Genomic DNA, 11626 nt, shown 5'->3' with positions numbered 1-11626 from the left:
ATATATATATATATAGTGTGTGTGTTTGTATACACACACACAAACACCACACAGCTATATAACAAGAGAATTGTTAGATGCTTCAGAAGTATGTTGTTGCTCGTATTTGGCCTTGTTTTGCAAGACAAAATCCATGTGTACCTGCATGTGCATGTTTCTCTGTATGTCTATACTCCATACATTAGATCTACATCTGTATTGGCTTCAGTCCCTGTTTATTGTTGCTTGTTAGTTGTTGTATATGATACTTGTTGTTATTGTTATATGTGATGTTTATTGTTGAATTGATGTTATTGTTGTATTTCGTGTTATTGTTTAGTTTTCTTCTATAATCTTCCCTCTCCATTCACATGATAATTTTCTCCTTTTTCTTGTTTTACCTCAAGATTATTACTGTCAAATTCGGTTTAAATATTCCTTTTTTTTCTTTCTTCCTCCTCCCTTTAACAGATGGAGGGTTCCATGCCTTGTGAATCAAAATATGAAGTAATCACTGTTGAGAGCCAAACCGAGATTGACAGGAAGAAAACTGGTCTTGGACTTGGTCTTACTACAAGTAAACATCTTCATGAAGATATTCAAACTCCTCAGGAACCTGATGAGGAATCTGGTATTTATTCCTTTATTCAGTTGTTTCAATGTTTCTCCAACAGCACTCTACTGTTACTGACAGTTCTGTTCACTTTGTTTCTGCTCTTTTGATATTACCATTACCATCACTGTCACCACCACCACCACCACCACCACCACCACCACCACCATCATCCTTAACACACACCGACCTTCAAGTCTTTTGAAGTATTTTTTCATAAGCCTTTCCATAGTCTTAATGTCCCAATTTGAGGTTTATGGACCAGAATGTAAATATCTATAAATGTTTTCTTTGTTTCTATCTCTAGATGGAGATGAACCCTTACTGAGTGGTTCTGGAGCTGTAAGTAAAGATGTCACCGATGAGAATATATTAGAGGCTTGGCACGATGTTCTCACAAAATGGCACCAAAACCTCTCAATGCGACCCAAACAGGTTTCAACTCTTGCACGCAAAGGTATCCCTGAGGCATTGCGTGGAGAAGTTTGGCAGCTGCTGGCTGGCTGTGACAACAACATAGAACTTTTAGAAGCATATAGAATTCTTATAACAAAGGTAAGAGTTTACAAAAATTTACTTCTCTACATCCCCCTCCTCAACTAGTTGGTCCTATGTGAAGTGAAATACTGGGCTACTGAAGGCTACAGTAAGTAGGATGCCTCATGTAGGTAGAGCTTAAATTTCTATATTTTCCATGTAGTATTGATCTGTAGCTATTGGTCTAACTATTTAGTTTCCAGTTAGATTGTGTAGTCACTGGTCTGATTAACCTTACTGTATAGTCATTTGACTATGCAGTCACATGATCATTTGATTGTGGGGCTATTAACTTGACTAGTCACTGACATCAGTAATGTTTTATGTCTCATGAGAATCTTCTAGTTATTTTTTTAAGTGAACATTTCATGTCAGATAATTCCCGCAACAGTAATAATAACTGATTGTATAAAAAATAGATAAACCACTATGGTTAATTACTCAAAAATGCTACCTGCATAAAAATATTTGTTAAATTTGTGTCAACATATTTAATGTAGCAAACATAAAAGAATATAATTATAAATAATAATTTGGTGAATAATAGACAATATTAGCTGTTAATGTCTAATATTAATTTAAGTATGAAAAACAACTTCAGATATGTTTCCATCTTATAAGACCTCTTCAGTGAATTATATAAACTTATTTGAATAATTATTTTCCAGGAATCCCCAAATGAGCAAGTTATTTTAAGAGATATCAACAGAACATTTCCTGCTCATGACTTTTTCAAAGAATCTGGAGGAGTTGGTCAAGATTCTTTATATAAAATCAGCAAGGTAAGATTTCATTCTCAAATTATCAACTGAGTTTTTGTTTTCTTTTGATGAAGATTGGGAGAGAAGCATCCTATTTGAATATCTTAATAGCAGAACTTTTATGAGAGAAAGGGTAGGTTGAATGTTTCATGTAAGATTTAATGTTTAGTGAGATGTGAATACACAATTGACTGTCTGTTAGTTATATATAACTACCGCATCAAATTTGTAACCTTCATTAAATTATAAGGTATCTGCTCTGATTGTTCTTCTTTGAATTTGTAAAATTATCCCACTCATGGCAGAATAGAAGGAAAATGGTTGAGAAAGAAATGCATAGGATTGATTTTTCTCTTTTCAAGGAGATAATATAAACTAAACTCTCCACATTTCCATTTTTTAATGATCCCTTATTCATTTAGCATTTGTTTTCGCATGCTAGCATGGCTTAAACAGGATTGGTATCTGAGGCAAGATTTTATGACCAGATGCTTTTCCTGTCACCGATCCTTACCTGTTTCCTTTTGTTTCAAGTAAAGGATTACTATTTACACACAGACACAGACACATCATGCATATATGTCTATCAGAATATACACAAGTTTTACATTTCTAAATATACTTCTTATTTGATTGTTCACTAAGTGATTTTTGTGATTTCTGTTGTAGGCTTACTCTGTTTATGATGAAGAAGTTGGATACTGCCAAGGTTTATCTTTTCTTGCTGCTGCGTTATTATTACATGTGAGTTTACTGTTTTTTTTTTTTTTTACCTAATACTATTAATAGAGTAGGGGGTTAGAGACAGATGAGGAGAATGAAAGAGAGTGAGGAGGGAGATTAGTATATGGCAACTTAATATGAATATAATATTCAGTTGGGAATCAAATGTAGATATTTTACACCCTAATGTCCAACATATCGAAATGTCTTTGAAACCAAAAGAGTTTTACATTGATGGGATTAAAAAGCTTGTAAATAGATGGAAGGAAGTCATAGATAATCAAGGAAAGTACATTGATGATTAAATTTCAATTAAATATGATATTTGATCACTTGTTTTCTTTATTCAAAATTCAGACAGAACTTATGGGATGACCTGATAAGTCCAAAACATTCTGATTTTGCTAAATCTATTTTTGTTTCACCATTCATAACTTCTGGTATACATGTCCCTATTGACACGTAAAAGCACCCACTACACTCTCTGAGTGGTTGGCGTTAGGAAGGGCATCCAGCTGTAGAAACTCTGCCAAATTAGATTGGAGCCTGGTGTAGCCATCCGGTTGCACCAGTCCTCAGTCAAATCGTCCAACCCATGCTAGCATGGAAAGCGGACGTTAAACGATGATGATGATATATTTATGTTACTTACAGCAACATATATTACCTCAGTAGTATATACTTCTCCAATCTTTGTCACATTTATCCATGTCTCAACTCTCTATTAAATCTGTTTTTTTACACCAGTTTTATAGATCATCAATTGTTGATCGATTTTATTCCAGATGCCAGAAGAACAGGCATTTTGTGTATTAGTGAAAATTATGTTTGATTATGGTCTTCGAGATCTGTTTAAACAAGGTTTTGAGGAATTACATCTCAAATTTTACCAAATCCAACGGTTCATGCATGTAAGTACAATGAATTACTTGATAACTATTTTAGGAGAAATTCTTTGTTCGGTTTTAAAGATTATCTTCAAAAGAGGTTCTGTTAATATGAATAGCTTTTAAAGATTATATATGTGATTCAGTTAATATAAGTAATTTTTAAAGATTATCTCTAGATATGTGGCTCTATTGATACAATTACCATAAGTATGAATATTATTTAAAGATCATTACCAAGTGTGAAAGTCTCTTAATATATATATCTCCTAATGACTATTTTCAAATATATAATTCTGTTAATATAGAAAAATTTATCTCAATTTTTTATATATTTTTAAAACTATATAAATATATTTTATCTATAGACAAGTAACTCGGTGAGTATACATGTAGTCTATAAGATTATTTCTAGATGTGTGTTTCTGTTTATATATCTTTTTCATTTTTTAACAGGACTTGCTGCCTGACTTGTATAATCACTTTATGGATATGGGTCTAGAAGCTCATATGTTTGCCTCTCAGTGGTTCCTAACTCTTTTTACTGCTAAATTCCCCCTTCACATGGTGTTCCATGTGCTAGACCTTTATCTTAGTGAGGTGAGTTCATTATAATCTTCATTTATCATTGTTAACATCATCCTTATAGTCATCATCAACAGCAGTAATATTAGACCTAAGTAGAAGATAACTTAACAATTGCCTATCTGTCCTTCCTGTATGTTTCTTGTTTCTTTATTGCCCACAAGGGGCTAAACACAGAGGGGACAAACAAGGACAGACAAACGGATTAAGTTGATTACATAGACCCCAGTGCGTAACTGGTACTTAATTTATTGACACCGAAAGGATGAAAGGCAAAGTCGACCTCGGCGGAATTTGAACTCAGAACGTAACGGCAGACGTAATACCGCTAAGCATTTCGCCCGGCGTGCTAACGTTTCTGCCAGCTCACCGCCTTCCTGTATGTTTCTATTAAGTCGGCAGCTAAGTTCCCGCCGTTTTTAAAAATTTAAATTTCTTAAAAGGTTTAATAAAAAATAACAACTAATTAACCAATAATTTATTCACCCTTGCTGTTTACAACTTCTTCCCAACGTTCAACAAGATTTTCAATACCTCGTTGGTAGAAATCACCCGATTTTGACTCGAAAAATCGATCCAACCAAGCTCTCAATTCTGCATCAGTATTGAACAAAACTCCGTGCATAGCATTTGAAAGAGGTGGAAATCCATTGGTGCCAAATCAGGAGAGTATGGTGGGTGTGGCAGCACTTCCCAGCCATGCATTTGAATGGCTTCCTTGGTCATATTGGTGATATGAGGGCGGATGTTGTCATGTAGCAGCAGAACTCCATGCTGATGATTAGGTCTTTTCTCTTGAATAGCAGTGATGAGTCGTTCCATCTGTTGAACATAGAGTTCCGCGTTGACTGTTTGGTTCCGTTCAAGCAATTTATAATGGATAATCCCTTCCCAGTCCCACCATACGCACAACATCATTTTACGCGGATGAAGATCTTGTTTCATGCATGGTAATGCATGTTTACCAGGGCTAAGCCAGTCTTAACGCTGCTTCATATTGATGTACAGGCACCATTTTTTGTCGCTAGTAACGATTCGGTAAAGAAATCGTTGCTTGTCTCCATGGATTGAGCGGTGATCAGCAAGCAAACCAGCGGAGATTGTGGCTCATTGATTTTTGTTGTTGTCACTTAAAACATGCAGAACCCATGCTCCATACTTCTGAACCTTTCCCATAGAATGAAGATGTTTCTCTATAGCTGTGTAGAAGCATTCCATTTTCTCTGCAAGTTCCCTTGTCATTTGACGAGAATTTTCGTGCAAAAGTTGGTTTAATCGCTTTTCATCAAACTCAACTGGACGGCCAGAACGAGGTGCTTCTTTGAGGTCAAAATTTCCATTTTTAAACTTGGCATACCAATCGCGAGCGGTTCTTTCAGCTACGGTACCCTCTCCATACACAGCACAAATGTCGTGAGCAGCTTTTGCGGCCTTAGTACCTTGATTAAAAGCAAAAAGAAGTTGTCAAAAATGGTCGTTTTTCTTAACTTGACATTCCATTTTAATGATCTGAAAATAAACAAAAATTAACTAAAATTAACTAGAAAAAAACAAAAGGGATTCCAAAATGATTCAAAAATAGAATTTTCAAAAAAATAGATTCCAAAATTTAAAAAACTGGCAGGAACTTAGTTGCCAACCCAATATTTGGTTTGCTAACTGACACATCTCTGCTTATTCTGCTCTCCTGGCATATAGGAAACATAAGAGATACCAATTGAGAGAAATGGTAGTAGTCTGAAGTTCTGAATAAGAAATTTTTTCTTCAAAAATCTACTACTGTACTACCTTCTTGCAGTACCACCCAACATTAAAAAAAAGAATGATGTGTAAAAATCTATTTCTAGCACTATCATAAAGTTTTCTTGTACATAGGGTGAAAACTCATATTGTGTTGTACTGTTCTCTAAGATTGAAACTAGTTTAGCTTATTGCTATTGTCTGGCCTTCAGATTAGCTATCAATTGAGCAGACCTATGATCAGAAGTGTTCCAATCATAACCATCCCAACTTTTGTTCAGACATTGTTTAGGACAATTATACAACTTTTTTTAAGGAGTTTGATCTGATTGATATTTGGGTGCTACTTCTAGTGAACTGAGTAACTGGAGAGGATCCTTCATGTTAACTTGTTGTTCACATAGGTAAATATGAAAAAGTAATAAGATTTCCTTATTTCTCCATTGAAACCTAAATAAATCCCAAGTAAATGAAAGGTAAAATGGGCAAGCAGATACATGCAGCAGTCTATTCAGTTTGGCTGCACCAATTCCACAGAAAAGCTGTCATGTTATCTTAATTGAAGACAAGCATAAAATGGGCTATTTCTAACATTGAAACAACCACATAAAAACTTCTTCATCGACTGATATTTTTAACTAGACAAGCAATTGCATAAAGGCTCTTCCATTCAATGTGAAGTCAATACTAACAGTTTTAATTTGTCATTATATCAGTTATATCATACTTTAATATTATTTCTTTAATATATTGTTTGTTTTTTTTTCTCTCTTCAGGGCAAAGATGTTATTTTCAACATTGCATTGGCATTACTTAAGGTAAATCACTTTCTTTTACTAATTTAAATATTGAGTAACCAATTGTACATTTATAGATTTATTATCATATTAAACAGGCATACACACACACACACATGTGCACACACACACACACATGTGCACACACACACATGTGCACACACACACACACACACACACACACACACACACACACACACTCACACTCACATGCAGATTTATACTAAGTTGATATAACCAATGCAGACCCCTGCCAAAATAGATCAATAGTGTTTTCTTTATCTTTCCTGAGCTAAATTCTCTCATGAGTATTTGCTCTATAGACGTACTCTCTTCAATAACTTCCTTATGTGGGTTTTTCGTACAGAATTCTATTTTGTTGTAATCATTGTATTTTAAAAGCTTGCATCACAACCATGAACGGATATGATTCTGTAGTATTTTGAACACTGTTTCAATTCCATCAACATCTTCAGCAGAACAAATTGCTGCATCTTTGTTAACAGGATTAATCAAGCTAGTAATAATCTCCTAATTCAAAATAGTTTCGGTTAATTCCTTATCATAGTAAATTACAATCCAATCACCTTTATCCTTGAATTTTCTGTAGATTTTGTTTACACTGTCTACATTATTTCTTTTGGATTTTTAATCTGTCATTAAAACCATTTAAATCCTCTTCCTCATCAGAAATTAAATTGTCAAACTTGGAAAAAGCCAAAATTTTTGCCATGCATTCCAAAAAGTGACAGGTTTAACAAAAATCTCTGTAATAGCAAATGTCAAAGGCACATTCTTCATTGTAAATTGGCACTGAAAGTCAGAGATAGAAACTGTGCTGTTGATTAATTATTTTATATAATTATTTCTGTGCCATGTTAAAAGCACCCAGTACACTCTATAGAGTGGTTGGCGTTAGAAAGGGCATCCAGCCATAGAAACCATGCCAGAGCAGATAATGGAATCTGGTGTGGCCTCTGATCTTACTAGTTCCAGGCAAACCATCCAGCCCTTGTTAGAAAATGGATATTAAATGATAATGATGATACTTGAGATTCTAGATAATTCCCTCCAATCATTGGGCAATAAACTGCACTTGCGAAGACCTGTTGAGTCAAGTGAAGTCACTGTCGTGGCCGATGCCATGCTGGTTGCATGTAAAAAGCACCATCCAAGTGTGGTCGATGCACACACACACACACACACACACACACACACACACACACACGCACGCACGCACACGCTGTAGAGGATACAGTTTATTGAAGCTGAATGTTCTTACCTGTTCTTACCTGAAGATTGAAATGTTGTGAAACTTGAGTTGCATGATAAAAGTTCAGATTCAATGAACTGTGCATGTGAGTGTGTGTATTTTGGTGGGGATAACAGAATTGTTGCACAGAATAAAAATACTTTGTGGTATTTGTAAACATTTTGGTTATGTCTGTTTATGTCCAGGTCAGCATTGCTGTTCTACCTTATCAGGCTGATGAAATAATTTCCAAAGTACTAAACTATGCCAAATTAGATTGGAGCCTGGTGTTGCCATCCGGTTTCACCAGTCCTCAGTCAAATCGTCCAACCCATGCTAGCATAGAAGGCGGACGTTAAACGACGATGATGATGATGATGATGATGACTTTGATGCAATCAACTAAAACTCTTGAAGATGGTGCCCAATCATGGTCATATTTCTAGAATTGAAACTAGGAAGAGAATCTCCAGCTGTTGTCTTTTCACAAATATTCATTTCCCTTACTTGCTAACACATTCCCTATTCTCTGATATTTCAGATGTCCAGGAAGGACTTATTAGCCCTTGATTTTGAAGGTGTCTTGAAATATTTTCGGGTTCACTTACCCAAGAGGTATCGTTCTGAAGATACTGCCAAAGAGCTTCTCCTTACAGCAATTGGAATGAAAGTAAGTTGGTTATCTTGTTATCTTTATGTTGTACTGATTGCTGTTTTATTTTTATGTTGTACAAGTTACTCCTTGGTATTCAGTCACATATATTAATAACTTGTTACTACATGTAGTAGTTACCCATTGTTATCCTAGGAACTGATTACTCTTTGTTGCCCTATTCTTCTTTAGCAAGTGTATATAGATAATGTAGATGGCAATTTTACATAAAGGCAATGATAAATATCAGAAGGCAAATGAGTTGGGTCTGTGTTCAAATGAAATATAATTTTTACTAGTTTCCAAACAACGCTGAACAAACATGAATTACAGGAGAAATCAGGATGCAGATGTACAGTCTGGTAGGAATAACATTTGTAAGACATGAATAATTTCAGTTGAACTTACTACAATTTACAGGTTTTTTTCAGATTGGAGCTGATATCAATTCCACGATACAATACAAAGTAAAACAAATGTCGTAATGTAGATATAAATCTTACTGTAGATGTCAATTTCAGCAAACTGGATAGAAATGATATAAGCTTCATAACAGCTTAAAAAAAAACAAAGATGAATGCCAAGTGAAGAAGTGGCATACTGCCTTAGCTCAGTAATCATAATGACTAAAATAGTACAAAGGTAACCTTCCAGGCTCTAGATAAAGCTGACAGAATGAGATGCTTGGAAGTACATTGTTAATGGTTCAACATTTTCACACCAAATGACTGAACTTTTAGTTTTTAGATGTGCCTCAGACTTGGGCAGAAGTTGATGTTTGAATTTTCGCAATGCTAACCTCAACTGGTGAGCATCTGCCTCAAACAACTAACTCATGCTACAGTAAAAAAAATAAACTTATCATGTCTTACTACACTTCTTTTTCTTTTTGTTGCTTAATCTGAAGAGAAAGGAGAGTAAACTGGGACACAGCTAATTTTGTTTGGTGTGGTTAATGTTTAACTTACGGTGATTCAAATGAATAATTAAGGAAAGATTGCTTAAAGTGTTGGCTTGGAGTGGGATGTGACATACGTAGTGCCATTAACATGGTGTCTCTCTGTATATTTTAACACTTTAGTATGTAGCTGAAATCATTGGAGGTAAACAACAGAACACCTCTCTCTATCTTGACATGCAAAGAACAGCTGGTATAAGTCTTTCTACATGTAATAAAGAATTGCTGATAAACTGATAGTATTTCTCTCTATATTAACATGTGGCAGAGAACAGCTGCTGTAATTAACACCATCCATCCATCCATCCATCTATCTATCTAAGAAAGAAAGAAAGAAAGAAAGAAAGAAAGAAAAAGACTGTATTATTGATATAGTATCTCCTTTTTCAATAAATATGTTTAATCTGTGTCTTCTGATTCCATGAGCACATCAAAGTGTAGATCTAATTAAACATTTAACAGGTTAGACAATGAACTGAGATCTTCTCTTCTGCAGGTAACTGTTAAACGATTGAAGAAATATGAGAAAGAATATTTAGCTCAAAAAGAACAAGAATTACAACAAGAGGATCCAAGTGAAAGAATTCAGGTAAGTCATTCTAAGTCAACATTCTTGAAAGTTCCTTTTTTTTTTTATTTCTGGTTTTTCAATGTTTTTGGTTTGATAGATCTGCAACTATGAATTGTTAGATATGCTAGATATGAATTGTTAGAATAGCTGTTTTTACACCTATGTCTAATACTTAACTATTATTCAGAGGTGGTGGTTGTTCTTCATAAAAGTTCATTGATGCAAGTAAGATATGAGATTTGAACAGTTAACCTTTGGGTCAGTCTCATAACTGAATCACTGGATTGATGGTTCTTGTCACTTTAGAGGAAACAGAATATGGTTGTCTTGGTGCATCTTGTCAACTTGTAAAGTGGATCACAAATGAACTGAGAAAGTTACTGGTTGATAAAGATAGCATCAACTCATGAAATATGAACTAGAACTAGTTACGGTTGTATAGATTGATGAAGGAAGGAAAAGTTTGCTGAACAGACTGTAGATATCTTTGGCAGATGAAGACCAAGAAAGACAGAGGAAGAAGAGGTGAGGTCAGATCCCTCTGAATGTTGGATTTCACATGTCTAAAATGAGTGGCAATATGTTTAATTGAAGCTTTTATTAATCCATGCTTGCATGGAGGTAGATAACAACGTTGTTGTAGTAATGATGGTGATGTGGCTGGTGGTGGTAGTGGGGTGAAAATGTCTTGCTTAGGTCTGATAGTGGCACTGATGCTAGTGATAGAGATGATAGTAATGGTGGTAAAATTGAGTATAGTAGTGGTTGTGGTGCTGGTGATGAGGGTAGTTTAATGATGATGGGACAATAAGATGAAGATAATACACAGTTGGTATTAGAACTGATGACTTCAGTTGTTTCTGTGCTTATGCAGTTTATATATCTGTATTGATGAAAATGGATTGATAGTGCAAATTATAAACAAATTATATGTTTCACAAATGGACATGTATCAACGTGTAAAACAAATAGAAATATTTCTATAGAAAATAAATCATTTTTATAAAAATTCATTATGAAATCCTTGTGTCATGAACTTACAGAAATACATGGCTTTAGTTTTATTTACTGGTGAGGAGAATTTGTAACAATGTGAAAAGTATATGCAGAATTTACATGTTGTTACTTTTTACATATTGATATATGGCCATTTGTAGGACCTACAATTTCCTGTTTTCACCAATGACCCAAATAATGTACATAACAAGCTTCAAATATCTTAAATTAGTTGCTTGATTAGTGCCTCACACAGATACATCATCATCATCATCATCATCATCGTTTAACGTCCGCTTTCCATGCTAGCATGGTTTGGACGATTTGACTGAGGACTGGTGAAACCGGATGGCAACACCAGGCTCCAATCTAATTTGGCAGAGTTTCTACAGCTGGATGCCCTTCCTAACGCCAACCACTCAGAGAGTGTAGTGGGTGCTTTTACGTGTCACCCGCACGAAAACGGCCATGCTCGAAATGGTGTCTTTTATGTGCCACCCGCACAAGCCAGTCCAGGGGCACTGGCAACGATCTCGCTCGAAAATCCTACGGGAGCCAGTCAGGCGGTACTGGCA

General features: G+C 35.1%; 1 protein-coding gene across 6 annotated transcripts in view; it reads left to right on the top strand.

Moving 5' to 3' along the window:
- Positions 1-11626, top strand: part of LOC106875263 (rab GTPase-activating protein 1) — a 120644-nt gene that overhangs the window by 99063 nt on the left and 9955 nt on the right. For all 6 annotated transcript variants that reach the window (XM_014923344.2, XM_014923343.2, XM_014923342.2 and 3 more), the window contains 9 exons: positions 451-610; positions 900-1147; positions 1798-1911; positions 2560-2634; positions 3399-3524; positions 3957-4100; positions 6602-6643; positions 8416-8544; positions 9981-10073. In XM_014923344.2, coding sequence (XP_014778830.1) covers positions 451-610; positions 900-1147; positions 1798-1911; positions 2560-2634; positions 3399-3524; positions 3957-4100; positions 6602-6643; positions 8416-8544; positions 9981-10073 — 1131 coding nt within the window. The remainder of the gene's footprint in view (positions 1-450; positions 611-899; positions 1148-1797; positions 1912-2559; positions 2635-3398; positions 3525-3956; positions 4101-6601; positions 6644-8415; positions 8545-9980; positions 10074-11626) is intronic.

Source organism: Octopus bimaculoides, chromosome 2, assembly GCF_001194135.2.
Source record: "Octopus bimaculoides isolate UCB-OBI-ISO-001 chromosome 2, ASM119413v2, whole genome shotgun sequence".
NCBI classification, from domain to species: Eukaryota; Metazoa; Mollusca; class Cephalopoda; order Octopoda; family Octopodidae; genus Octopus; species Octopus bimaculoides.
The sequence above is the reverse complement of the archived record's forward strand: the minus strand, read 5'-3'. Positions and strand labels throughout refer to the sequence as shown.